The following is a 26,717-nucleotide window of genomic DNA, read 5'->3' on the forward strand; positions in this document are numbered from 1 at the left end:
CCTGACTACATCCCCCACTCACTATCTCCTGGGGAAGAAAGGCAAATATATGAACAATACACTGGGATCAACACAACAACAGAAACACAGGCAGGCACACAGCTCACAGGCAGAGAGGCAGACAGGCGCTCAGGCACACAGCAAACACAAGATTTACTCTGACTTGGGCAGTCCCAGAAACCTTTCTGGAAGAGACATCTGATGAATAACAGGTATCTAAGAGGCAGACATGGATTGAGGAAAAGCATTCTAGAAAGAGAGAATAGCACAAGTAAAAGCTCATCAGAGGAGTGTCTGCAGAACTTTAAGCACTTTTTATGTTCTGGAGAATCAAGCTGTGTGGGAAATAACACTGCATGGAGTTTTTTCTCTCTAATATGTTCACTAAAACTGCTTTATTGTTCATTTAAATTGAAAGGTAAAATCAAAGGGGAAGCAAAATATCCAACATATTTAAGAAAAAAACTCTAAAGACAACACTGAAAAACTTACTTGGTCCCTGATCCCTGACTCCATACTTTGGCCAAGGAGATGTTAACAGACGTGACATGAGTGGGGGCTCAAGCGTGCTTGCATTTTTCTACTTTGCACTCTTGAGCTCTGACAACACCATAAGAAAAACGTGTCCAGCCTAGCCCACTGGGCCCAGCAGAGTGAGAGACACATGGAAGAGAGGCCACTAGGCTAGATCAACCAACCTCCAGCTCACTCCACAGTCTTGTGGGCTAAATACAAGCTTATTGTTGTGTGCTGTTGAGATTTTTGTGGTTGGATAATAAAATTAGGTATATTCACATAACAAAATACTATGCATGAGTGAAAACGAGCAAACTACAACTACACACAACAATATGATAGATCTCATAATCATAATGTTAAGCAACAGAAGTCAGACACAAAAGAGTACACAAAGTATGTTTCCAATCATATAAAGTTCAAAAACAGGAAAATCTCAGGTATGGTGTTAAAGAATCTTGAAGTGAGGCAAGTGCTTTAAAGAAGCATGGGAGCCTCTGGGATTCTAGTAATATTCCCTTTCTCAACTTACTTATTACAAAAGTATGTAGGTATGTTCATTTGGTGAAACTTAACCAAGCTATACACTTCTGATTTTCTGTACATATGCAATCTTTAAATAAAAAGTTTACATGTTCCTTGTAAAATAAGAAAGAAAAGGAAAACTTACTGAGGTATGGAGACAAATAAGGGCAGTTTTCAAGCTCTGCTTTTCTCACAGATGCTGTATTAGTCACAATTTCTTCCTTCTTCAAGACTGCAGACTTGTTGAAATAAACTATTAAATTCTTTGCTTTAGGAATCTCTCGAACAGGATCCCCAAAGTAATTACTGGTGGCCCACCCGACCACCGTCAGGCAAAATGTAAAAAGAAACAGCAATCGGAATTTGTAGGAAAGGTGGAATGTGACGTTGAAGCCCATGTCTTTTATTATATGAGTTATGTGTATCTCACTGCCTCAGTGCAGGCTAGGAAGCTTCTTCAAGTTCAACTTTTCCAATCTGATTCAAACTCGATGGCAACTGAAGATACAATGCCTGCTTATGCTCAGCAGTTCCGCTCCAACAGTCTCTAAAAGACAATCATAAAAGACATTTGTTTCCAATGGAAATTATGATGGTTTGAAGCTGTTATGTACCCAAGAAAAGATCATGTTCTTTTAATCCATTCCTGTGGGTGTAGATCTGTTGTAGGTGGGACCGTTTGATTAGGTTATTCCAAATGAGATGTGACCCAACGCATTCAAGATTGGTCTTAATCCTCGTACTGAAGTCATTTATAAGAGAATTAAAAAACAAAAACAAACACAGAAAAAGACCTCAGAGATGAAATTTAGAGAAAAAGCCCCACATAGAAGCTAAGAGAGACAGAAGCTAAAAGACAGAAACATGTAGAAGCTGAGAGAGGAAGCCACTGAAGCCAGAAGCTGGAAGCAAGTAAACCTGGGAGAGAAGGACCAGCAGACATCGCCATGTGACAGAGAAGTCCCAGATCAGCAGCAGCCCTTCTTCGGAGAAGGTACCATCCAGATGATGCCTTAATTTGGACATTTTCATGGCCTTAGGATTGTAAACCTGTAAGTTAATAAATCCCCAATGTAAAAGCCAACCCATTTCTGGTATATTGAATTCCAGCAGCTTTACCAAACCAAAACAGAAATCCTATCCTAAAATGATTCACTTCATTGCAAACTGAAAATCTATTCCCAACAGACCTGGACTAAAAGCAATGGTAGTTCTCCAACCAAAGATTGAGAGAGCAGAAAGATCTTAGACATAGAAGATTCCAACCAACTACACATCACAGAAGCTCTCTCTGGATTACTGCCAGGCTGTCCCTCACCCAAGAAGAGAAGCCATTTCCAGATGTTGTACAGGAGCTAAAAGCAAAGGAGAGAAGGGAGTTCTGAGCAGGGTAAGGCCTAAAAAATGGACTGTAACCATTCTCTCCTCAGTTACACCTTCCTGGCATAGCTTTAAAAGAAGGTTAACAAAATGCAAGATCGTGTTACAGAAGTTTATGTCAAATCAAAGAGAGAATAAGGGAAAAGACAAAGCTCTTCTCCTCTGTAAGAGCTAAAAAAAACATGTTCCTTGACAACAAGGAATAAAAAGCCAACAATGTTTCTATTGTAAATGTTTTATTCACAATGAGGCACTGACACAGGGCATATCCCAATGGTGGGAGGGGTGGAGGGTATGGGGCAGAGACAAGAAAATCCCAACAGGAGGTAATAATCTATAATAACAATAGGTAAGACTCCTCAAAGAACAGAGCATTTAAGATCAGGGGGATTGTAGTTAGACAAAAACTGTAGCTCCACCACATACCACCTGTGACCTTGGGCCAATCACTTAACTGAGCCTTCACTTCCTTATTTGTAAAATGGGAATAAAAATAGTGCCTATCGAGAGGCGGGGCAAGATGGCAGACTGGTGAGCTGTATGTTTTAGTTACTCCTCCAGGAAAGTAGGTAAAAAGCCAGGAACTGCGTGGACTGGACACCACAGAGCAATCTGTCTTTGGGCATACTTCATACAACACTCATGAAAACGTGGAACTGCTGAGATCAGCGAAATCTGTAAGTTTTTGCGGCCAGGGGACCCGCGCCCCTCCCTGCCAGGCTCAGTCCCGGGGGAGGAGGGGCTGTCAGCTCCAGGAAGGAGAAGGGAGAATTGCAGTGGCTGCTCTTATCGGAAACTCATTCTACTGATTCAAACTCCAACCATAGATAGACTGAGACCAGACACCAGAGACTCTGAGAGCAGCCAGCCCAGCAGAGAGGAGACAGGCATAGAAAAAAAACAACACGAAAAACTCCAAAATAAAAGCAGAGGATTTTTGGAGTTCTGGTGAACACAGAAAGGGGAAGGGCGGAGATCAGGCCTTGAGGCGCATATGCAAATCCCGAAGCAAAGCTGATCTCTCTGCCCTGTGCACCTTTCCTTAATAGCCCTGGTTGCTTTGTCTATTAGCATTTCAATAACCCACTAGATCTCTGAGGAGGGCCGTTTTTTTTTTTTTGTTTTTTTTTTTTTTAAACCCTTTTTGCTTTTTCTAAAACAATTACTCTAAGAAGCTCAATACAGAAAGCTTCAAAGAATTGAAATTTGGGCACGTCAAGTCAAGAGCAGAACTAAGAGAGCTCTGAGACAAAAGGCAATAATCCAGTGGCTGAGAAAATTCACTAAACAACACAACTTCCCAAGAAAAGGGGGGTGTCCGCTCACAGCCACCATCCTGGTGGACAGGAAACACTCCTGCCCATCGCCAGCCCCATAGCCCAGAGCTGCCCCAGACAACCCAGTGTGACGGAAGTGCTTCAAATAACAGGCACACACCACAAAACTGGGCGTGGACATTAGCCTTCCCTGCAACCTCAGCTGAATGTCCCAGAGCTGGGAAGGGGGAGCAGTGTGAATTAACAGAGCCCCATTCAGCCATCATTTGAGCAGACTGGGAGCCTCCCAACACAGCCCAGCAGCCCAGAACTGCCCTGGGGAGACGGCATTCACCTGTGACATAGCACAGTCATCCCTCAACAGAGGACCCGGGGTGCACAGCCTGGAAGAGGGGCCCACTTGCAAGTCTCAGGAGCCATACGCCAATACCAAAGACTTGTGGGTCAGTGGCAGAGACAAACTGTGGCAGGACTGAACTGAAGGATTAGACTATTGCAGCAGCTTTAAAACTCTAGGATCATCAGGGAGATTTGATTGTTAGGGCCACCCCCCCTCCCCGACTGCCCAGAAACACGCCCCACATACAGGGCAGGCAACACCAACTACACACGCAAGCTTGGTACACCAATTGGGCCCCACAAGACTCACTCCCCCACTCACCAAAAAGGCTAAGCAGGGGAGATCTGGCTTGTGGAGAACAGGTGGCTCGTGGACGCCACCTGCTGGTTAGTTAGAGAAAGTGTACTCCACGAAGCTGTAGATCTGATAAATTAGAGATAAGGACTTCAACTGGTCTACAAACCCTAAAAGAACCCTATCAAGTTCAGCAAATGCCACGAGGCCAAAAACAACAGAAAATTATAAAGCATATGAAAAAACCAGACGATATGGATAACCCAAGCCCAAGCACCCAAATCAAAAGACCAGAAGAGACACAGCACCTAGAGCAGCTACTCAAAGAACTAAAGATGAACAATGAGACCATAGTACGGGATATGAAGGAAATCAAGAAGACCCTAGAAGAGCATAAAGAAGACATTGCAAGACTAAATAAAAAAAATGGATGATCTTATGGAAATTAAAGAAACTGTTGACCAAATTAAAAAGATTCTGGACACTCATAGTACAAGAATAGAGGAAGTTGAACAACGAATCAGTGACCTGGAAGATGACAGAATGGAAAATGAAAGCATAAAAGAAAGAATGGGGAAAAAAATTGAAAAACTCGAAATGGACCTCAGGGATATGATAGATAATATGAAACGTCCGAATTTAAGACTCATTGGTGTCCCAGAAGGGGAAGAAAAGGGTAAAGGTCTAGGAAGAGTATTCAAAGAAATTGTTGGGGAAAACTTCCCAAATCTTCTAAACAACATAAATACACAAATCATAAATGCTCAGCGAACTCCAAATAGAATAAATCCAAAAAAACCCACTCCGAGACATATACTGATCACACTGTCAGACATAGAAGAGAAGGAGCAAGTTCTGAAAGCAGCAAGAGAAAAGCAATTCACCACATACAAAGGAAACAGCATAAGACTAAGTAGTGACTACTCAGCAGCCACCATGGAGGCGAGAAGGCAGTGGCACGATATATTTAAAATTCTGAGTGAGAGGAATTTCCAGCCAAGAATACTTTATCCAGCAAAGCTCTCCTTCAAATTTGAGGGAGAGCTTAAATTTTTCACAGACAAAGAAATGCTGAGAGAATTTGCTAACAAGAGACCTGCCCTACTGGAGATACTAAAGGGAGCCCTACAGACAGAGAAACAAAGACAGGACAGAGAGACCTGGAGAAAGGTTCAGTACTAAAGAGATTCGGTATGGGTACAATAAAGGATATTAATAGATAGAGGGAAAAATATGGCAAACATAATCCAAAGGATAAGATGGCCGATTCAAGAAATGCCTTCATGGTTTTAATGTTGAATGTAAATGGATTAAACTCCCCAATTAAAAGATATAGATTCGCAGAATGGATCAAAAAAAATGAGCCATCAATATGTTGCATACAAGAGACTCATCTTAGACACAGGGACACAAAGAAACTGAAAGTGAAAGGATGGAAAAAAATATTTCATGCAAGCTACAGCCAAAAGAAAGCAGGTGTAGCAATATTAATCTCAGATAAAATAGACTTCAAATGCAGGGATGTTTTGAGAGACAAAGAAGGCCACTACATACTAATAAAAGGGGCAATTCAGCAAGAAGAAATAACAATCGTAAATGTCTATGCACCCAATCAAGGTGCCACAAAATACATGAGAGAAACATTGGCAAAACTAAAGGAAGCAATTGATGTTTCCACAATAATTGTGGGAGACTTCAACACATCACTCTCTCCTATAGATAGATCAACCAGACAGAAGACCAATAAGGAAATTGAAAACCTAAACAATCTGATAAATGAATTAGATTTAACAGACATCTACAGGACATTACTTCCCAAATCACCAGGATACACATACTTTTCTAGTGCTCACGGAACTTTCTCCAGAATAGATCATATGCTGGGACATAAAACAAGCCTCAATAAATTTAAAAAGATTGAAATTATTCAAAGCACATTCTCTGACCACAATGGAATACAATTAGAAGTCAATAACCATCAGAGACTTAGAAAATTCACAAATACCTGGAGGTTAAACAACACACTCCTAAACAATCAGTGGGTTAAAGAAGAAATAGCAAGAGAAATTGCTAAATATATAGAGACGAATGAAAATGAGAACACAACATACCAAAACCTATGGGATGCAGCAAAAGCAGTGCTAAGGGGGAAATTTATAGCACTAAACGCATATATTAAAAAGGAAGAAAGAGCCAAAATCAAAGAACTAATGGATCAACTGAAGAAGCTAGAAAATGAACAGCAAACCAATCCTAAACCAAGTACAAGAAAAGAAATAACAAGGATTAAAGCAGAAATAAATGACATAGAGAACAAAAAAACAATAGAAAGGATAAATATCACCAAAAGTTGGTTCTTTGAGAAGATCAACAAGATTGACAAGCCCCTAGCTAGACTGACAAAATCAAAAAGAGAGAAGACCCATATAAACAAAATAATGAATGAAAAAGGTGACATAACTGCAGATCCTGAAGAAATTAAAAAAATTATAAGAGGATATTATGAACAACTGTATGGCAACAAACTGGATAATGTAGAAGAAATGGACAATTTCCTGGAAACATATGAACAACTTAGACTGACCAGAGAAGAAATAGAAGACCTCAACCAACCCATCACAAGCAAAGAGATCCAATCAGTCATCAAAAATCTTCCCACAAATAAATGCCCAGGGCCAGATGGCTTCACAGGGGAATTCTACCAAACTTTCCAGAAAGAACTGACACCAATCTTACTCAAACTCTTTCAAAACATTGAAGAAAATGGAACACTACCTAACTCATTTTATGAAGCTAACATCAATCTAATACCAAAACCAGGCAAAGATGCTACAAAAAAGGAAAACTACCGGCCAATCTCCCTAATGAATATAGATGCAAAAATCCTCAACAAAATACTTGCAAATCGAATCCAAAGACACATTAAAAAAATCATACACCATGACCAAGTGGGGTTCATTCCAGGCATGCAAGGATGGTTCAACATAAGAAAAACAATCAATGTATTACAACACATTAAAAACTCGAAAGGGAAAAATCAATTGATCATCTCAATAGATGCTGAAAAAGCATTTGACAAAATCCAACATCCCTTTTTGATAAAAACACTTCAAAAGGTAGGAATTGAAGGAAACTTCCTCAACATGATAAAGAGCATATATGAAAAACCCACAGCCAGCATAGTACTCAATAGTGAGAGACTGAAAGCCTTCCCTCTAAGATCAGGAACAAGACAAGGATGCCCGCTGTCACCACTGTTATTCAACATTGTGCTGGAAGTGCTAGCCAGGGCAATCCGGCAAGACAAAGAAATAAAAGGCATCCAAATTGGAAAAGAAGAAGTAAAACTGTCATTGTTTGCAGATGATATGATCTTATATCTAGAAAACCCTGAGAAATCAACGATACACCTACTAGAGCTAATAAACAAATTTAGCAAAGTAGCGGGATACAAGATTAATGCACATAAGTCAGTAATGTTTCTATATGCTAGAAATGAACAAACTGAAGAGACACTCAAGAAAAAGATACCATTTTCAATAGCAACTAAAAAAATCAAGTACCTAGGAATAAACTTAACCAAAGATGTAAAAGACCTATACAAAGAAAACTACATAACTCTACTAAAAGAAATAGAAGGGGACCTTAAAAGATGGAAAAATATTCCATGTTCATGGATAGGAAGGCTAAATGTCATTAAGATGTCAATTCTACCCAAACTCATCTACAGATTCAATGCAATCCCAATCAAAATTCCAACAACCTACTTTGCAGACTTGGAAAAGCTAGTTATCAAATTTATTTGGAAAGGGAAGATGCCTCGAATTGCTAAAGACACTCTAAAAAAGAAAAACGAAGTGGGAGGACTTACACTCCCTGACTTTGAAGCTTATTATAAAGCCACAGTTGCCAAAACAGCATGGTACTGGCACAAAGATAGACATATAGATCAATGGAATCGAATTGAGAATTCAGAGATAGACCCTCAGATCTATGGCCGACTGATCTTTGATAAGGCCCCCAAAGTCACCGAACTGAGCCATAATGGTCTTTTCAACAAATGGGGCTGGGAGAGTTGGATATCCATATCCAAAAGAATGAAAGAGGACCCCTACCTCACCCCCTACACAAAAATTAACTCAAAATGGACCAAAGATCTCAATATAAAAGAAAGTACCATAAAACTCCTAGAAGATAATGTAGGAAAACATCTTCAAGACCTTGTATTAGGAGGCCACTTCCTAGACTTTACACCCAAAGCACAAGCAACAAAAGAGAAAATAGATAAATGGGAACTCCTCAAGCTTAGAAGTTTCTGCACCTCAAAGGAATTTCTCAAAAAGGTAAAGAGGCAGCCAACTCAATGGGAAAAAATTTTTGGAAACCATGTATCTGACAAAAGACTGATATCTTGCATATACAAAGAAATCCTACAACTCAATGACAATAGTACAGACAGCCCAATTATAAAATGGGCAAAAGATATGAAAAGACAGTTCTCTGAAGAGGAAATACAAATGACCAAGAAACACATGAAAAAATGTTCAGCTTCACTAGCTATTAGAGAGATGCAAATTAAGACCACAATGAGATACCATCTAACACCGGTTAGAATGGCTGCCATTAAACAAACAGGAAACTACAAATGCTGGAGGGGATGTGGAGAAATTGGAACTCTTATTCATTGTTGGTGGGACTGTATAATGGTTCAGCCACTCTGGAAGTCAGTCTGGCAGTTCCTTAGAAAACTAGATATAGAGCTACCATTCGATCCAGCGATTGCACTCCTCGGTATATACCCGGAAGATCGGAAAGCAGTGACACGAACAGATATCTGCACGCCAATGTTCATAGCAGCATTATTCACAATTGCCAAGAGATGGAAACAACCCAAATGTCCTTCAACAGATGAGTGGATAAATAAAATGTGGTATATACACACGATGGAATACTACGCGGCAGTAAGAAGGAACGATCTGGTGAAACATATGACAACATGGATGAACCTTGAAGACATAATGCTGAGCGAAATAAGCCAGGCACAAAAAGAGAAATATTATATGCTACCACTAATGTGAACTTTGAAAAATGTAAAACAAATGGTTTATAATGTAGAATGTAGGGGAACTAGCAGTAGAGAGCAATTAAGGAAGGGGGAACAATAATCCAGGAAGAACAGATAAGCTATTTAACGTTCTGGGGATGCCCAGAAATGACTATGGTCTGTTAATTTCTGATGGTTGTAGTAGGAACAAGTTCACTGAAATGTTGCTATATTATGTAACTTTCTTGGGGTAAAGTAGGAACATGTTGGAAGTTAAGCAGTTATCTTAGGTTAGTTGTCTTTTTCTTACTCCCTTGCTATGGTCTCTTTGAAATGCTCTTTTATTGTATATTTGTTTTCTTTTTAACTTTTTTTTTTCATACAGGTGATTTGAAAAAAGAAGGGAAAGTTAAAAAAAAAAAAAAAGAAAAAAAAAAAAGAAAAGAAAAAAGACAAACAAGGGGAAAAAAAAAAAAAAAAAAAGATGTAGTGCCCCCTTGAGGAGCCTGTGGAGAATGCAGGGATATTCGCCTACCCCACCTCCATGGTTGCTAACATGACCACAGACATAGGGGACTGGTGGTTTGATGGGTTGAGCCCTCTACCATAAGTTTTACCCTTGGGAAGACGGTTGCTGCAAAGGAGAGGCTAGGCCTCCCTGTATTTGTGCCTAAGAGTCTCCTCCTGAATGCCTCTTTGTTGCTCAGATGTGGCCCTCTCTCTCTGGCTAAGCCAACTTGAAAGGTGAAATCACTGCCCTCCCCCCTACGTGGGATCAGACACCCAGGGAAGTGAATCTCCCTGGCAACGTGGAATATGACTCCCAGGGAGGAATGTAGACCTGGCACCGTGGGACGGAGAACATCTTCTTGACCAAAAGGGGGATGTGAAAGGAAATGAAATAAGCTTCAGTGGCAGAGAGATTCCAAAAGGAGCCGAGAGGTCACTCTGGTGGGCACTCTTATGCACACTTTAGACAACCCTTTTTAGGTTCTAAAGAATTGGGGTAGCTGGTGGTGGATACCTGAAACTATCAAACTACAACCCAGAACCCATGAATCTCGAAGACAGTTGTATAAAAATGTAGCTTATGAGGGGTGACAATGGGATTGGGAAAGCCATAAGGACCAAACACCACTTTGTCTAGTTTATGGATGGATGTGTAGAAAAGTAGGGGAGGGAAACAGACAGACAAAGGTACCCAGTGTTCTTTTTTACTTCAATTGCTCTTTTTCACTCTAATTATTATTCTTGTTATTTTTGTGTGTGTGCTAATGAAGGTGTCAGGGATTGATTTAGGTGATGAATGTACAACTATGTAATGGTACTGCAAACAATCGAAAGTACAATTTGTTTTGTATGACTGCGTGGTATGTGAATATATCTCAATAAAATGATGATAAAAAAAAAAACAGATCGGGGTGATGAATGAACAACTATATGATGGTAATGTGATCAATGGATTATATACTTTGGATGATTATATGGTATGTGAATAAATCTTAATAAAAAAAGAAAAAAAAAAAAAAAAAAAAAGGTAAAGAGGCAGCCAACTCAATGGGAAAAAATTTTTGGAAACCATGTATCTGACAAAAGACTGATATCTTGCATATACAAAGAAATCCTACAACTCAATGACAATAGTACAGACAGCCCAATTATAAAATGGGCAAAAGATATGAAAACACAGTTCTCTGAAGAGGAAATACAAATGGCCAAGAAACACATGAAAAAATGTTCAGCTTCACTAGCTATTAGAGAGATGCAAATTAAGACCACAATGAGATACCATCTAACACCGGTTAGAATGGCTGCCATTAAACAAACAGGAAACTACAAATGCTGGAGGGGATGTGGAGAAATTGGAACTCTTATTCATTGTTGGTGGGACTGTATAATGGTTCAGCCACTCTGGAAGTCAGTCTGGCAGTTCCTTAGAAAACTAGATATAGAGCTACCATTCGATCCAGCGATTGCATTTCTCGGTATATACCCGGAAGATCGGAAAGCAGTGACATGAACAGATATCTGCACGCCAATGTTCATAGCAGCATTATTCACAATTGCCAAGAGATGGAAACAACCCAAATGTCCTTCAACAGATGAGTGGATAAATAAAATGTGGTATATACACACGATGGAATACTACGCGGCAGTAAGAAGGAACGATCTGGTGAAACATATGACAACATGGATGAACCTTGAAGACATAATGCTGAGCGAAATAAGCCAGGCACAAAAAGAGAAATATTATATGCTACCACTAATGTGAACTTTGAAAAATGTAAAACAAATGGTTTATAATGTAGAATGTAGGGGAACTAGCAGTAGAGAGCAATTAAGGAAGGGGGAACAATAATCCAAGAAGAACAGATAAGCTATTTAACGTTCTGGGGATGCCCAGAAATGACTATGGTCTGTTAATTTCTGATGAATGTAGTAGGAACAAGTTCACTGAAATGTTGCTATATTATGTAACTTTCTTGGGGTAAAGTAGGAACATGTTGGAAGTTAAGCAGTTATCTTAGGTTAGTTGTCTTTTTCTTACTCCCTTGTTATGGTCTCTTTGAAATGTTGTTTTATTGTATGTTTGTTTTCTTTTTAACTTTTTTTTCATACAGTTGATTTAAAAAAGAAGGGAAAGTTAAAAAAAAAAAAAAAAGAAAAAAGACAAACAAGGAAAAAAAAAAAAAAAAAAGATGTAGTGCCCCCTTGAGGAGCCTGTGGAGAATGCAGGGGTATTCGCCTACCCCACCTCCATGGTTGCTAACATGACCACAGACATAGGGGACTGGTGGTTTGATGGGTTGAGCCCTCTACCATAAGTTTTACCCTTGGGAAGACGGTTGCTGCAAAGGAGAGGCTAGGCCTCCCTGTATTTGTGCCTAAGAGTCTCCTCCTGAATGCCTCTTTGTTGCTCAGATGTGGCCCTCTCTCTCTGGCTAAGCCAACTTGAAAGGTGAAATCACTGCCCTCCCCCCTACGTGGGATCAGACACCCAGGGAAGTGAATCTCCCTGGCAACGTGGAATATGACTCCCGGGGAGGAATGTAGACCCGGCATCGTGGGATGGAGAACATCTTCTTGACCAAAAGGGGGATGTGAAAGGAAATGAAATAAGCTTCAGTGGCAGAGAGATTCCAAAACGAGCCGAGAGGTCACTCTGGTGGGCACTCTTACGCACACTTTAGACAACCTTTTTTAGGTTCTAAAGAATTGGGGTAGCTGGTGGTGGATACCTGAAACTATTAAACTACAACCCAGAACCCATGAATCTCGAAGACAGTTGTATAAAAATGTAGCTTATGAGGGGTGACAGTGGGATTGGGAATGCCATAAGGACCAAACTCCACTTTGTCTAGTTTATGGATGGATGTGTAGAAAAGTAGGGGAAGCAAACAAACAGACAAAGGTACCCAGTGTTCTTTTTTACTTCAATTGCTCTTTTTCACTCTAATTATTATTCTTGTTATTTTTGTGTGTGTGCTAATGAAGGTGTCAGGGATTGATTTAGGTGATGAATGTACAACTATGTAATGGTACTGTAAACAATCGAAAGTACAATTTGTTTTGTATGACTGCGTGGTATGTGAATATATGTCAATAAAATGATGATTAAAAAAAAAAAAAAAATAGTGCCTATCTAGAGAGGTTACTGTGGGGACTGGATGGCCTGATGTACTAATATAACTTGTTAGCGCATTACCTGGTCCACAGTAAGGACCCATGAAGTGGTGACCATCCCTACAATATACTACACTGTTAGACGAGTAGATGAGTGGGTGGCTTGAATCACCACTTTACTGTATTATTTTTCTCACTGTCACTTGCTAAATTGCCATTCTGATTGCATATTTCAATAAAACGAGGTAGGATATATGAATTCACCTCTAAGAGGTCGCTATGCTTGGTTATTGACAAAAATCCAGTTTCTGAGGCCACCCAACTGAAGGCCCCTCTTGGATCATGGTAAATTAATTAAGGTGATGAAGGCTACTTGGTGAGGTCTCCCTATGTCATCAAAACATGTCTCCTCAAATGCTAAAGCCAGGGCACTGATAATTTCCATGGCCATACATCCTCAGTTAAGTGGAGAAAATGGAGACCAAAATATTTTCTATGCTAAGGAATAATTTGGAAACACGATTAAATCTTAAGTGACAGGAAAACAAAAAATAAATTATATATGTGTGTGTTTTATGATTACCACTAAATATAAAGGAATAAGAAGTCTAAAAAGGAATATATCCAAAAGCTCATAATAATTATATTCGAATATAGGATTAGTTAGCAGTATTTATTCTTTTTCCATTTTTAGAGTTATTTTATAATATAGCTCTGTCCTTTATAATGGAAACAAAGTATCTTTACTGTTTTAATGAGGCTGGGCAGGGGGCAGGGGGACTGTTAAACAGAAAACCAACAACCACCAATAAACAATCTGAGCCACTTTATAGATGGCTTCATACTTACTGAGGATAATATTACAAAAATTTAGCTCTAGGCTAGTTTGAAACTAGACTAGACTAGAAAGCCTTTCTCTCTAGAGACAAAGTTATAAATGGAGGGTGAGTTCCTAGGTCAGCCACAAAAGAGAACACTTGATCCAGGAAGCAATTCAATAGTATAGCCTGTGTCAATACTGCAAGCAGTAATAACAGCTAATATGAACAATGATTTATTTGAGCATTTACTGGGATTAAGGGCTTTGCATGTATGAACACATTTAATTCTCACCTCAACCCTATGAGGTTATTATTATTCTCCTCATTTTTCAGATGAGAACACTAAAGTTTAAAGAGAATACGTAATGTAGCAACCCATGGCCTGAGCAAAACAGGCCTGCAGATTTTTGGTGCACAGCAGTCTGCATGACCTAGGCAGCTAAATGTTTAACCTATTGTCTTTCTAAGCCAGTAAAGAGAAAAAGGGTAAACTGACCTTAAAATGTAACTTTATGGGAAGCAGGCAGGAAGTGAGAGGCTCTTAAGTCTCACAAAAAGAGCAAAATGTAATTGTTCAAGTGTTATTCTAGTCCTTCCTGCACCACCTCTCAGGTCAGAATGACCTATTCCTGCATCTATGCTCCCCCCACCCTTAGGTAGGCCTTTGTCTTAAACCCTTATAAAAGGCTTTCTGCCCTTTTTGCATTGCTCGGTCGTCTTTCCTGTGAATGCGATGCCTGCCCAGCCTGAGAGAGCCATCATGATCTCTTCACGACTTCTCACCCTGTAAGTAAGCCCTGAATAAAGGTTCATGTATCAGAAAATGCTTGTTGTCTTCTTTGGCCTTTGGACTGGCATGGCCTTCTTGGGCTGCAACAATTGGCAAGCCAGCCAGGAGAATTAAATAGCTGCCAGCTGGAGACTAAGGAGATCCCAGGCACTGATGACATGAACTTGGGGAGGGGAAAGGAGAACTTGGGATACCAGGGAGGCCTGCGACATCTGTGTGGGAAGGGCTGCCCACCCTCCCAGTGGAATGGTTGTCTATGTGGGGAGGGTGGCTACCCTCCTAGATGAGTGGAATCTGCTGAGGGAGTGTGGAAATGTTTATAACTCTCTGGGTGGACAAACAGCCATCCTGTATCAGGCCACAGGACCACTGGGGATTCAGAAAGGAAAAAAGGGTCACCAGATTGCGGCTGCGGTGGGCTGGCCATTGTTAGAGGCTGTATGCGCCGCTGCTGAGGAAGCTTTAGCAGCAAAAGCTGCCATAAGCCACCTGGGAGGTTAATTGAAGCTAGAAAAAGATACGAGGCTAGCACAAGCGGGATTGAAACATGCTCTCGATAAAAGTTTAGAAATATTGGCATACCAGCACAATAGAGTAAGAGGGCATAAACTGCCCAAAGGGCAAGTTACGCATATCCTGGCTTCCCCTCACTGGGACCCTAAAGTGTGGAACTGTTCATTCCTCATCAAAAGATGATGAGCCCCTGTCTGACTGGGAAATTGATACTAAGGAAAGTAAGCATGCTCGGCCTCTGTTCCAACAAAGGGTTAAAGCAGAGGAAGTTCAGCACCCTGATCCCTCATGGAAGGAAGAAGGTGGGACAGTAGAAGCAGCTTCTAATCAGAAGGTGCTCATTTCATCCTGGGAGTTTTTTCCCCTGGCCGAATTAAGAGGTATTAGTAACCAATATTGACAAAAACCTAGAAAGCCATTGGCAAACTGGTTGTTCCTGCTTCATTTTGTGTTAAACCTTGCTAATACGTTATTTAGAATAGTTTTAGATTTTTTTCCAGTCAACCTGTGTTAGGCTTCACATGGGGAAAACAACAATGGACATTTGCTGTGCTTCCACAAGGATACCTTCAAATGTGGACACTTCCAGAAGAGCCTGACTACTCTATCAAGTTCTTGGGTATTGTCTGGTTAGGTAAAACTAAGGCTATTCCTTCAGCTGTTATTGTTAAAATGCCAAGTTATCCCACATTGCTTACTTCTGAACAGTTGATGGCTTTTCTTGGGTTGTTAAGTTATTGGAAAGTGTTTATACTCTATGTAGTACGAATTTTAAAACCTTTGAATACCCTAATTAGAAAAGGAAAAGTGTGGGAATGTGATTTTCCACAGCAGGCTGTGTTTAAAGAGACTAAGTGAACTATTATGCAAGCACAGACTTTAAGGGGGGTGGACCCCGATATACCCTGTGATTTGGATGTGGCCAGCGCCAATATTGGCTTTGGGTGGGGTTTGTGGCAAAAGAAACAAGCTAAATATGTACCTGTTAGATTCTGGTCCCAACTAGGGAAGGGCACAGAACTCAGATACAGCCCTTTAAAAGAGCAATTGTGCACAGTTTGTAATCCTCTGTTACAAGTGTTAAAGGTCTAACTCAGGTGCCCAGTAACCTTACAGAAGACCATACCCATATCGATATGCAGATATGGGACACTATAAATAAGCCCCATTTGGGAAGTGCTCAGGTGAGCACATTGACAAAATGGAAAGTCTACCTCCTATGATGTGGCATCTTCGACAACGGCTCTTTAAAAACAGAGACGCATGAAATTTGAGGACCAGCCTCCTATGTGAAAGAGCAGCATGCCCTGCTTCCTATTGATCCTCCCAAGGTGGCTCCTCCCATGCCCACTGTTGACAGACAAGGAAATACACCTGACTCTGCATGGATTGGCACATGGGCAACCTGCTACCTGGACAGCCGTGACTGTCCAGCCCAGTACTGACACTATCTGATTGGAAGACATCTGGACTGCCTGCCACAAATGTAAGGTAACCATTTTTCATGTCTCTGCTGATAACACCAATTCAATTTCAGGTGACATAGAAGTGGATGCCCTAGTGAAATTCCACAGCCTAACACCAACGATGCATGAAGTGGCTGAATGGCTGTGCCGGAAGACTGGGCACCAAGGACACCAGATTCCTGTCACCTGGTGGCAAGTTAACTATACTGGCCCCCTTCCTCTGTCCAAAGAAACAAAATATTCCTTCACCACCGTGCATATAGCTAAACACTTAAAGGATGATAGAAACAATGGACCCAAGGACTGTATCAGTATTAACTCCAGATAAACAGGCTGGCTGCCTTCAAGCCACAATGGAGCAATGATAATAACTTTCTCTTGCCTGTGCCACAAACACTAGAAATTGGGGAAAATAAGGTCAATTGGCTCTGCTTCTGGCCCATGCAGCCATGCTGGTTGAGAATCCTAAGCCCCTGGGTATTAGAATTACGTAGGAAACTAACTGTAGATCTGACACTTAAGGGCTCCCTGCAGGGGGAGAAAACATGGTATGTAAAACCCCATCACTTGAAACTCTTCTATTTACTATGAAGACTCAGTTTATATATATTGTTAAACCACTCACTGTCCAATTTGATGCTTACATGTGTTGTTAATTCTTGTTAAAAAATGTGTCATTATTTCAATAATACATTGACTAAAATGTTTTCAGTATTTAGCCTTCTAACAAGTGTAATATTATCGGTAATAATATGTTGTGAAATGCTTAAGAACAATTTCCAAAATTATTTTGATAACTTGAATGTAGAGGGTATGAGGGATGTCTTTTTTTTTTGAAGGAAAAGGAAGTTGTTTTTTCCTAAATGACTGGTTGTATCAGAATAAATAGGGGATATGGAACAAAACCTGAATGAATATTAAAAGTTGTAGAAAGTTGGTAGAAAGGGAAATTTATTTCTGTGATCAAGGTTAAGAAAACGGTAAAAACTAGATATAGAATAAAGCAGAATGCCTGGTAGTGTTATCCTTTAGCTATTTTATCCCAGGCAGTACTTGTGCTAAATGGTGAAACTCATTAATCTGGCCATAGCACCACTTACTAATAGGTTTATTATCTCTCTGTACCAGTGTATTATTACTATGTTGTTTATTGTATTGTTATAAAGATGTAAAGTCTGTCCTATGGTCAATGCAAACTGTTGTGCAGGGGTGGACTGTAGCAACCCATGGCCTGAGCAAAACAGGCCTGCAGATCTTTGGTGCACAGCAGTCTGCGTGACCTAGGCAGCTAAATGTTTAACCTATTGTCTTTCTAAGCCAGTAAAGAGAAAAAGGGTAAACTGACCTTAAAATGTAACTTTATGGGAAGCAGGCAGGAAGTGAGAGGCTCTTAAATCTCACAAAAAGAGCAAAATGTAATTGTTCAAGTTATTCTAGTCCTTCCTGTACCACCTCTCAGGTCAGAATGGCCTATTCCTGCATCTATGCTCCCCCCACCCTTAGGTAGGCCTTTGTCTTAAACCCTTATAAAAGGCTTTCTACTTCAATTGTTCTTTTTCACTCTAATTATTATTCTTGTTATTTTTGTGTGTGTGCTAATGAAGGTGTCAGGGATTGATTTAGGTGATGAATGTACAACTATGTAATGGTACTGTAAACAATCGAAAGTACGATTTGTTGTGTATGACTGCGTGGTATGTGAATATATCTCAATAAAGTGAAGATAAAAAAAAAAAAAAAAAGGCTTTCTGCCCTTTTTGCATCGCTCGGTTGTCTTTCCTGTGAATGCGATGCCTGCCCGGCCTGAGAGAGCCGTCATGATCTCTTCATGACTTCTCACCCTGTAAGTAAGCCCTGAATAAAGGTTCATGTATCAGAAAATGTTTGTTGTCTTCTTTGGCCTTTGGACTGGCATGGCCCTCTTGGGCTGCAACAAGTAACTTGCCCAAGATCGTCCGACCAGTCAGCTAGTGGTCAGCTCTGGAGCCTGTGCTTCTGACACATCCTTTACATGGACATTTTCCCATTCCTCTCCTTGGTGCCTGGGTCCACCCAACACAAACCCTTGAAGGACACAGGTTTCCCCTTGGTGGCCTCCAACCACTCTTGCACTTCTCCTGTCCCTCTCCTTGGGACTGTCTGCTCCAAATGCTGTCCAGACAGCCTGTTCCCTCCTCTTCCGATGCCTGGGGCCAACCTCTTGTAGATGTAATTGTAGAAGGCTTAAAAGTTAGCATTGGCAATAGTTTTTACTAAAATCTTACTCTTGGAAAATTTAGTCTGGGAACATTGCTTTTCTAAGAGCTATTTGTGGAAGTGTCATCCCTTTAAATGAATCACCTGGCTGAAGTGACTTATGATCATAAAATTACTGCAGTGTTAGAACCAGAAAGGACTTTAGAGAATATTCATCTAACTCCCTCTTTTCACAGGAGAAACTGAGAGATTTAAAAATCTATCCAAGAAGCAGAGTTGGGAATAATCATAAACTAATATCACTGAACTGCAGCCCATGGAATAAGAAATTTATTGTAAAAGCAAGGAACCACTATTAATGATTACTTAATAATTAACTCTTCATTGCTAACCTCTCTTCTTGAGAATGCCAGACCCAGTTAAAAATCACCATTTCCCCCTTTTTCTAAGCCTTAGTGCCCTCCCCAGACTGGCTGTTCAGGGAGCCAGCACGATGGAAGGTCAAGTGTGAGGTGTCTGGTTCCCATGAGTAAATACCTGAAGTTCACAGTTCCATCTGTTCAAGAGCGATCTCCTGCCCTCTTATTAGCTGCATAACTAGATAAACTTGCTCAGTGTATTTCCCCAGCTATAAAAAGAGGTCAGAAATACTTATCTTGCAATTGCTGTAAGAATTTAATGAGAGGTTGTAAACAAACACATCTGGTATAGCTCCAAGAACAAGCTGAATATTCACTGACTTTGACCATCAGTGTGATTCATGCGTAAAAGTTATCAGAATGTTAGCCTAGATAATATTATCTCTGGAATTATATGTATGATTTTTATTTTCTATTTTGCTGTAATTTTGTTTTTCTTTCAATGCATATATATTACTTTTATAATCAGAAAAAATATATAATATTTTTTTACAGAAAGTTCTTTTAGGGCAAGGGACTCCTGGCTGATATTTGGAAGAAGGCCATCAGATTGGGCTTTCTACTAATATTTAAGTGAATGAGAGACCTTGCATTCTCCTGGAGTTATTTTCTTCTTCAGTCAAGCCTGTCTTGATGTGACAGCGGAAGAGTGAATGCAGAGAACAAATTCAGGCAAGGTGAAAGAAGTTATTTTAGGGCAAGACTCACCACCCTTTTCCTTTCTAGAAGTCTGCCCTAGAGTTAGTTCACAATGATCATGCTTTCATAACTTTTGTTTCCTCTCGAGTCAGTCTTTTCTGAGCACCTACTGTTTTCAGGCACGGTGCTAGGCAACCAGGGGATAAAAAGGGAATTAAGGCATTGTCCTTAATTTCAATCTTTTTCTAGATTTTAATGTCTGGGATTTATTTTCAAACACTCCAGCCCCATTCCCCCAGCCCCAATGTAAGGAAACAGATGAAAAACAAGACTGGCAAAATACTGACAATTAGTAAAGATAGGTGATAGGTACCTGATGGTTCATTTTTTATTCTCTCTACTTTACAGTACGCTTGTAATTTTCCATAATAATAATAATAATAAATTTAGCAAGGAAGACAAACTATAAGAAAAGGTAAATCCACAGGAATGCTAAGTATCATTCTTGGAGAATCTCTAAAAGCACACACTTTTCCCCCTCCTCCAAGGTTCACTCCACAAATATTTACTAAGCGCTTATGCACCAGGGAGAAAGCACAGGGTCTTCACTCAGCAGCTGAGAGCACCAAAAATCAGCATTCCACTATCCCTGAACCCATCTGTTAACTCCTTGGACATGGGATGTCTCAGAGTAGACATGATGGGGTCCCGGGCTTCCTACTGGGGCAGCACTAGTGAAAAGCTGACATTTTGCTGCTCCTTTTATTCCTGCAGAGTTCCCGGGAACTGACGATCTGCACACCCTTTGCCCTACCTTACTTGGGTTTCTGGAACTCATTCTCCCAATTACAGCTCTTTTATGAGGTTTCTGAGTGATCACTGCCCAGACCCTGAAGAAGCAATGGTTCCCTGCAAGGGGGCAGGAAGGAGATAGGAATAATGACAGCCATCTACATTTGTAAGTCATTTAATGTCAGAGACTAAGCTCCTCATAGCCAAAGCAGGAACCAACTGAGCAACAAAATAAATAACAATGGCATTGTAATTTAGAGTAAAATAAATGCCCATGGATCCATATTGTTATAATCAAAAGGAAATAAATGGGAGGAAGTGGCAGCTCTGTTATAGTAAAATTCCAATTAACAAGGAAAATGGGAGATGGAAAAATCACCAATAGGCAAACACTGTAGTAATAATTGTTGCAGACAAGATTCACTAAAGGATACTAAAATTAATTAGCAAAAATTTGAAGATAAACACTTTGCATAATCTCAAAATATCTCCCTCAAGATACATATTAACTACAAAGGGAAAGACAGTGACTTTCTATAGTGAAGAAACCAAGCAGATATCACCTTAACCAAGTGATCAGGGCTAACATCACAGTGATAAGAGCAACCGACCTCATTGTAAGAAAGGGATAAGTTTAGTTTTCACATAGAGACAGCATGGAATAAGGGAAATGGAGGCAAAACCAGTTTAAATAAGCCCCGTGATAAAGAGAAGAAAGAATCTGCCAGCCCCTTATATGGAAAAGTAACCATGGTTACTGGAATGTAAAGAAATATGAGGTAAAATCAGAGGCGGGAACTCACAGCAAAAAGAAAAAAAAATTTTTTAAACTAAATGAACTCTGGGATAGGCTGATCAGTTCAAAATCTCAATAATGAGCCAGTTGGCTCTCTGGGATTGGCTGTACAAATTAAAATCTCAAAAGATGAATTAGTGTTCTCGGATAGGCTGTAACCTCTGTAGTACCCAGTCAATGGGGAAACAGGGGAGGGACTTGCAAATCAGGAGTAGGAGATTTAAAGATCGCCATTCTCTTCCTCTCGCGCGCCAGCCTGCCACATGTTTGGCTGGACACCCTATCTTGCAAGATTGTAAATAAATTCTTTTCTCCTCCAAAACCAAGTAAGCGTTTATTCCCTTACAGGTACCGCTTTATTTCCGACACTCATGAAGCCTGTGATCTGATGCATGGAGAAAGACACACTGAGAAGGCTGCTATTCATGCCAAAGATGCATAACTTCATTACAAGCCCGAGAAAACATCAGGCAGATCCATTCTACAAAATGAGATGGGTACTCTTCAAATGGGTCAAAATCATGAAAGACAAGAAAAAACTGAGGTACAATTTCAGACTGGAGGCAACTAAGGAGAAATAAAACTAAATGCAATGTAGGATCCTGGACAGAATAAGGGAACAGAAAGAAAAAAGGACATTAGTAAGAAAACAAAAGAAATTCAAATAAGGTCTGTAGTTTATTTAACAGTATTGAGGACAGTACCATGATTATGTAAGGGGTTAACATTAGGGGAAGCTGAGTAAACTCGACCATTTTGGCAGCTTTTCTATAAGTCTAAATTTAGTTAAAAGTTAACTGGAATTTTACCGTAACTTTTAAATTAGTTAAAAAAAAAAAAAAAAACCGAGACAGAATAATCCAAATCCATATATGGCTGTAAAATTACCTTAATTCTCAAAGAGAATCGCTATTTTTTGTAGAATATCCTAGGGCCCCAAACTGACTTTCTAAGATATACTAGTTGAAGCAGGACACACCATAATCTCAGGTTAGTACTAGAAGTCATGAGACAGGAAAAATGAAAGGGGAAAAATAAAGATTAATAGAGAGGGAAAAAATTAAATATTTTTAAAATTGGCACCTTGGGGGCATTTTAAAAATTGAAAAGTAGGTACTAAAATGTATGGTTCCATCTCCTCCTCAGCTCACCCCAATGCTAGCTCCATTCCATTTACTAACACCAACACTTCTCTATGGGCATTGGGCCCCATCTCTTATAAACAGCCCTTTCTCCTGGTCATGTCCATCACCTTCTATCCCTCTGCTCTTGAATATTCAAAATTGGTGTGTCTCCTCCGACTCCAGGAGCTGCTGCTTGACCTGCCCTTTGTTCTATGAACCCACGAGCTACCAACTTCTATGGGAGACACCCATGCACAATGCCGTGGAGATCCCTGCCTCTCAGTAAACAGCTGAAACTAGGCAGCCCATTTTACAGCAAGAGTTGTCAGGAAGTAAATGGGAAGTAAATTTAATTGAGAAACATTTGTAATTGTTTTATACATTATATGTTATGCAGTGTAACACAGAATTCACAAGAATTCCTGATGGGGGATTTTAATGAAGGTTCCTCGTGTACTTATGTGTCATTTTCTGCTATACCTGAGAACCCTACAGTAGGAAACTCACTTTATGCAGCCATTAGGGGCACATCAATGAGAACAGTTGAGGAGTTCTGAGGTAATGGGGGAAAAAATAAAAGGAATCTGAAATCAGAAGGAGCTAAGTTCAAATTCTGGCTACCAGAGGCATACATGACTTTGGGCATTTGAGTTAAATTTTCCATTTATTTAAAATGTATTTCTCAAACTGTAGTTCCAAGAGCACCTATACCAAATACACAGCAGAGTTTTTTTTTTAAACTGCAGATTCCTGGGCCCCACTCCAGAGATAAGCTAATGGGTCAGAACAGCTGGACCGGGAACTCAGGAAAATGAATCCCGGGTGATTCTAATGCACAAAGTTTGAGAAACACTGAAATAAGAGAATGGACCTGTAACACAACAGATCCTTTAAAAATGTTAATCTTCCTTCTAGTGAAAAGCAGTAAGGAGTTAAGTGAAAACAGGATTTTTAAAATGCATTTGAATAGCTTTTGACTCAGTTTTAACCATCAAATTTTGTGTGTGTGTTGTCTGGTTATCCATCTTACCTTGAGTAAGCCACCTGCCGTAACACTGACCTTTGGCCTAGTAAATAAGCAGGTTTCCATCCCTGGACCATAAACTCCCCAGAGTCCAAACCCATATCTGTGGTCACTACCCACAGCCCCATTAAGCCTCAGCCAAAACCCAGATGGTCCCAAATGATAAGCTAACTATCCCTAAGGCTCTCAACCCCCCCAGTCCCTTTCCCTTTTTGCATGTGTTTGCTTTAAAATAACCAATCCTTGACTCCTGCAGGATATCTACTAACCTCCACCCCTGGACCACAAATAAATGCACAATCCCATGGGGCCCCTCTCCTTCTGTTTGTGTGCTCCCCACCTGCTGGCTGAGCCACCCTGGCTGATTACGCTTCCCCTGACCCCCACGACACCCCTCTCTCCCTGAGACCTGTGAGTAAACTATCTTCTCCCACGCATTAAGGCCTCGGTTTCCCACTATGTCGCACCTGACCTCAACTCAGACCCAAATTTAAAATCCAACTTAATCAATTTGGAAGACTCCATCATTTAGAAATTTATTCTACAGAAACGATCAGAGAGGTAGACCAAAGTATTCAACCCAACATTATTAAAATGTTAACAATAAGGAATTGATTTAATTAATTGGAATATATCCATATGAGGAAACATGCTTTCATTAAAAACGGTGTTTAAAAAATTTAGCTTACAGGAATGTGTTCAGGATAGCAAGTGAAAAGGCCAGAATATTAAAACGTATTAGGATACAATCCTACTTAAATATGTGGGTGTGCATGTCGTTTACATAGAAAATACCAGAAGGAATCACTGGTGGTGTCTCTTGAATATGTGATTAGGGAAATTTTTATTTCCTTAATCAAATTTTTCTAAAATAGAGTTTAATGATCAGAAGCAATGTTGTTTTTTCTGATAATATTACTTTAAAATATATTGAGACTTAAGGAAGACAGGGATTACAACTTTTAGTTATATAGGACTGGTGGCAATTTATTCATACAATCTTTGAGAAAACTTATAAATTAGCCCCGAAAAGCCCCAATTGCAAAGAAAAACCTCAGAGGCTATCGATAATTTTCAATGCCAGAGAACCCTGTGACCTCTGCTTGAAATTCCAATTCTTAGCCTCCACCCCCAGAAATTTCTATTTCAAAGGCTTGAGGCCAGAGAATCCATATTTTTTAACAGCAGCCAAGATATGCAACCAGAGAGAACTACTGTTCCTTAATGGTTTAAAAAAAGAAAAAAAAAACACCATTGACTTGCTTTGGATGCTCCTACTCTAAATAAAAAATCTTGAAAGAGACGATTGGTTCTCAAATCATTTGCATAAATCTCGGGAAAAAACACTTCATTATTATCTAAGTTTAAAATCAATACTAAATACTTACATCAAGTAACATTTAAAATAGAATAGAGCTGATTTTTACCCCTCCTCCCAAGATTATGTACTCAAACAGTTCAATAACAGTTCAGTACTTCTCTTTAACATCTATGTTTAATCTGATCAAAACAATGGACTTTCTCCAAAATGCACACAAACAGATATACAAAAAAGGGTGGCCAATTTCACGTGGTTTATAATCTCCAAAAAGGCCAACCCTGCTTTAGAAGATAAAATTCCAAAAACATAAACTATGGTCGAATCGAGCATCATCTCTCCCTGATTAGAGAAACTACAATACTCCTCGCCCCATAAGTTTAGAATAGTTCTCCACGCCCTTTTTAAACCCAACTTCTTAACCTGTACCTAGAATATCCCATCCTAGGATCCCTATATAGGATGCCCTGACTTCCCTGTATCCTGAATACTTTTCCTTTCTAAAAAAAAAGACCAAACAAGCAAGCACACACACACACACACACACCCCTCTTTCCGGACAAGCAAACACACGCACACGCACACACACGCACACAAACACACCTCTTTCCGGAAGCCTCGGATTACGAGCTTCTTCCTCCTCTTTTTATCAGCAAAGGGCAGGAGAGGTCCACCTGTCCCCTCGCCGCCTCCCGGTCCTCAGGCCTGACTCACTCGTGAAGCCCTGGCGGCCCTCCAACTCTATGGATGAGTGATCTCCTGTGGCTACCAACCAACCCACGGGGCCTTTTCTCTGTCCCAATCCTGGGCTTTTCTATGTCTTTCAAACCACGAGTTAAGAGCCCTAATCTAAAATGGAAGCCCGAACCTTAACAGATAGCGATCAACCAGACACTGTATCACTGGAGAGCCTGACGAAGGGCAGGTGCCCCTGAAGTACTTTTAAAACCCAGGTGAGCAACCCTGTTGGTAAAAGCTCAAACTCGCTAGCCCCTCCTCGCAAGCCCCGTCTACGCTCGGCTAACCCGTTTCCTAGTTGAACCCCAGGGGAAAGAGGGCTTCTAGGAGCAAGGACTTTTTCAGATCGATGCGCCCGGCGGGGAGAGAGATGCTGGAGCGAACCCAGAATCTTGACGCAGGGCCCTGGGGGTGACCTCTGGGTATTTCCCTCCCCGGCAGCTTCTCAGCCGCGGTGGGCATCCTGCACCCGAGCCGGTGCCTTCCGCCAGGCTCGGCCGCCGCAGGCCCCCTGCCCGGCCCCTCCGCTCCAGCTGAGGCAGGACGGCCCCAGAGAAGCCGAGCCGCGCGGGCCCTACGGCCCCTCCAGCCCCAGGCCCGGAGGCAGACCCCCGGATTGCAGTCCGGAATCGTCCACACCGCGCCGGCAGCCGCCCTCCGCACGGAACTGCTAACTCCGGGCGCCTGCAGAGCGAAGGCCCCACGTACTCACCCCAGACGCTGCCGCGGCGAGCCCGGCCCAGAGGGATGAGAGGCGGGTGAAGCGGCCACGAGGCCCGCCCCTGCCGCGCGGGAGGCGGCTCCCGAGTGCGGGCTCCGCCTCCGGGTCTCTTTGGCCGCTGCCCTGAGGGCGGGTGTGCCCGTTTTCCGCCCCTGGAGGGTAATACACCTGGCGCTCCACAGCTTTCCGGACGGACGGTACCTGGGCGTTGGGTGCAAGGATTCGTGCGGGGAAAAGGAGGGTTGGACATCTTGGCCTTTGGGTAATCTTAAAGCTTCGTGTCAATACTGCGCTAATTACTGGACACCCCCAAACTCCATCCCCGTAGGTGCTCACGAAGCACTGGGAAGGAAATATGAA

At 41.0% G+C, this 26,717-nt stretch overlaps 1 protein-coding gene across 2 annotated transcripts in view; it reads right to left on the minus strand.

Moving 5' to 3' along the window:
• B4GALT4 (beta-1,4-galactosyltransferase 4) overlaps nucleotides 1-26,390 on the minus strand; it is a 40,045-nt gene extending 13,655 nt beyond the window's left edge. For both annotated transcript variants that reach the window (XR_005216939.1, XM_037835972.1), the window contains exons 1-2: nucleotides 26,349-26,390; nucleotides 1,187-1,588 (exon numbers count right to left, since the gene is read on the minus strand). Coding sequence is in view for 1 of the 2 variants with exons in the window: in XM_037835972.1 (XP_037691900.1) it covers nucleotides 1,187-1,439 (253 nt within the window). In the remaining variant the exon portion in view is untranslated. The remainder of the gene's footprint in view (nucleotides 1-1,186; nucleotides 1,589-26,348) is intronic.
• Between the last annotated feature and the right edge of the window lie 327 nt (nucleotides 26,391-26,717).

Source organism: Choloepus didactylus, chromosome 1, assembly GCF_015220235.1.
Source record: "Choloepus didactylus isolate mChoDid1 chromosome 1, mChoDid1.pri, whole genome shotgun sequence".
NCBI lineage: Eukaryota > Metazoa > Chordata > Mammalia > Pilosa > Megalonychidae > Choloepus > Choloepus didactylus.